General features: G+C 50.5%; 1 protein-coding gene across 1 annotated transcript in view; it reads left to right on the top strand.

The window, feature by feature from the left end:
- fer (fer (fps/fes related) tyrosine kinase) overlaps nt 1-2,775 on the top strand; it is a 19,000-nt gene extending 16,225 nt beyond the window's left edge. The window contains exon 21 of the mRNA XM_015018540.1: nt 2,110-2,775. Coding sequence (XP_014874026.1) covers nt 2,110-2,136 — 27 coding nt within the window. The 3' untranslated portion in view covers nt 2,137-2,775. The remainder of the gene's footprint in view (nt 1-2,109) is intronic.
- The last annotated feature ends 68 nt before the right edge of the window (nt 2,776-2,843 follow it).

Below are 2,843 nucleotides of genomic sequence, written 5' to 3'. Positions count from 1 at the left end.
TCTGTGACTCTTATTAAAAGTCAACAGACACTAAATGTTAGAGCTACTAAAGCCACATTAGCAGCACTGAATTAAATTTCCTGTTTGTTGCTCATCTCTGTGTAGTGCAGCAGATTTAATCCTGCAGGGCCGGTCCAAGGCTGATGAGGCCTGGAGCAGAATCTGACTTGGGGCCCCCGCTTGCTGCTAAAAACATCTGCAGCTCTAACAGCTTTTCAACATGTATTTAGTGAAATCTGGGAGAGGGGAGTAGTTTAATTGTCTGGGCAATAAGTGATAATTGTAGTTTACTGTATTTATGAGCAAACGGCTAAAACTCAAAGATTAAACTCAGTATCAGACTGCAGCTAAAAAAATTAAATGTAATACTGGCAGAAATAAAATAAAACCAGCGTGACTGAGGCTGTGGACTGAACAGCTTAACCACCAACACTCTGGCCAACCGGGACCACACAGCGCCACACGCTGGGCATCGAGTTGAGTTGTAAACGCTGCACATAATCCTTTTTTCACAAAGATAAATTATTCTCACTGCTCCCTCAAGGCGCTCCTATATTAGCGGCTCACACTGAGCTGTGTGAGCAGAGCTAACGCGGGTTTTAAACTTGAGAAACATGGATCTTCACACCTGTATGATATAAAAACATATACAGGTGAGCCTATGCCCAGTTTGAGTGAAAGGAGGCACGCCACTCAGCGGCAGGTAAACTTTAGAGCGTGTGATTGGTCCCCGCGCCGCTTCATACCGAGTTCGATGCATGAACTGTGGCTACCCGTCTGGGGCTTTGGGCAGTGATGAAGAACCAAAGGGAATGAACACGGCAGCTGCTCCAACGAGCCGCCATCTTGAAAGTCTGGTTTCCTCTTCAGGACAAGAAGTGGATCCTGAACCATGAAGACGTTGTGCTGGGAGAGCTACTAGGAAAGGTGACCTCACTTCCTGTTTTCACCCACCATACCTAGATGCACCTGTCTGCTCCCGTGTCCCATAATGCCTTTCTCTGTTGTCAGGGTAACTTTGGCGAGGTCTTCAAAGGAACGCTGCAGCGAGACAAAGTGCCAGTTGCCGTCAAAACATGTAAAGAGGATTTACCTCCGGAGCTGAAGATCCGCTTCCTCTCCGAGGCCAGGTGAGCTCTCAGGTGGGTTCAAACCACCAACCATAGAAGAAGAAAGACGTTAAAGCTCTCACCTGATTGGCTGCAGGATCCTCAAGCAATACGACCATCCCAACATCGTGAAGCTGATCGGTGTCTGCACTCAGAGGCAACCCATCTACATCGTCATGGAGCTGGTTTCAGGTGGGTGGAGCCTCCATTTCCTATTGGCTGGCCGTCTGCTGCTGGCTTCCTATTGGCCGTAACTGAGGGGTTCCTGTTCCACCAGGCGGAGACTTCCTGTCGTTCCTGAGGAAGAAGAAAGATGAGCTGAAGACAAAGCAGCTGGTTCGCTTCGCCGTGGACGCTGCTGCCGGCATGGCGTACCTGGAGAGTAAAAACTGCATCCACAGGTGAGTACGGTCGCTCAGGCAAGCGGGAGGCAAGGTGGAGCGAGGTGTGACCATGACCCTTGACCCCCAGGGACCTGGCCGCCAGGAACTGTCTGGTCGGAGAAAGCAACGTGTTGAAGATCAGCGACTTCGGGATGAGCCGGCAGGAAGATGACGGCGTTTATTCATCTTCTGGACTCAAGCAGATTCCCATCAAGTGGACCGCACCTGAGGCCCTGAACTACGGTAACACCTGGCCACGCCCACACCCAAGCCCATTGGTGACTGGCTGCTGACCGGCTGTCCTCCGTAGGTCGCTACAGCTCAGAGAGCGACGTGTGGAGCTACGGCATCCTGCTGTGGGAGACCTTCAGCCTGGGGGTGTGTCCGTACCCGGGGATGACCAATCAGCAGGCCAGGGAGCAGGTGGAGAAAGGTAAGCGGGCGCCGCCGCCCGTCACCACTATCAAAGGATTAGCAGTGACCGTGGAGATGTTTTTTGGTTGCCAGGCTACAGGATGTCGTGTCCTCAGCGTTGCCCTGACGACGTGTACAAAGTGATGCAGCGCTGCTGGCAGTACAACCCGGAGGACCGGCCCAAGTTCTCTGAGCTGCAAAGGGACCTGGCGGCCATCAAGAGGAAGTGAGGCGAGGCCACGCCCACAGGGGGCGGGGTCTGGGTTACCTGGCAGCCATCAAGAGGGAGTGAGGCGAGGCCACGCCCACAGGGGGCGGGGTCTGGGTTACCTGGCAGCCATCAAGAGGAAGTAAGGCGAGGCCTGCAGCCGCTTCCGATGAGATGGTACATGGGTTTTCAAGTGCTGTTGCCATAGAAACAGCCAACAAGATGTAAACAAACGGTGCCTAAATAAAGGATTCAGCCATTTTTTATAGAAACAATGTGAAGAAAAGCCACTAAGCCCCGCCCCCAGAATGCCTCCTGGACTGTAACCATGGTGACAGAAGTTTCCATGTTAAAACTCTTTTTTTCTCTATTTATTTTTTAATTTGTTTTTATTTCCGACAGCCAGCTGTCAGTCGCCTCAGGCCCCGCCCAGTCAGCCTTCCACTAAACTTTCCCTCTAAATGGTGTTGCTTAGTCGTCATGGTAACAAATCATGACTTCTGATTGGTCAGCATAATTTTCTGGGCTTTGTGAGAACTGAGCGCCACCTACTGTCACAGTAAATGAACTCCGTTTTGTTGTTTTCGGCACTAATCGTTTCTTTTATAAACTTGTTATAAAAAATTTGTATCATTTATAATGAAAATAAATCATAAGACTAAAAGCTTGTCTGGTTTAATGAAGGTGAAGGAGTGGACGCTAATGAGCTGTGAACTTTGACCTCCTGTG

Source organism: Poecilia latipinna, unplaced genomic scaffold, assembly GCF_001443285.1.
Source record: "Poecilia latipinna isolate Pla-1442-1.1 unplaced genomic scaffold, P_latipinna-1.0 Scaffold2287, whole genome shotgun sequence".
Classification (NCBI taxonomy): Eukaryota; Metazoa; Chordata; class Actinopteri; order Cyprinodontiformes; family Poeciliidae; genus Poecilia; species Poecilia latipinna.
The sequence above is the reverse complement of the archived record's forward strand: the minus strand, read 5'-3'. Positions and strand labels throughout refer to the sequence as shown.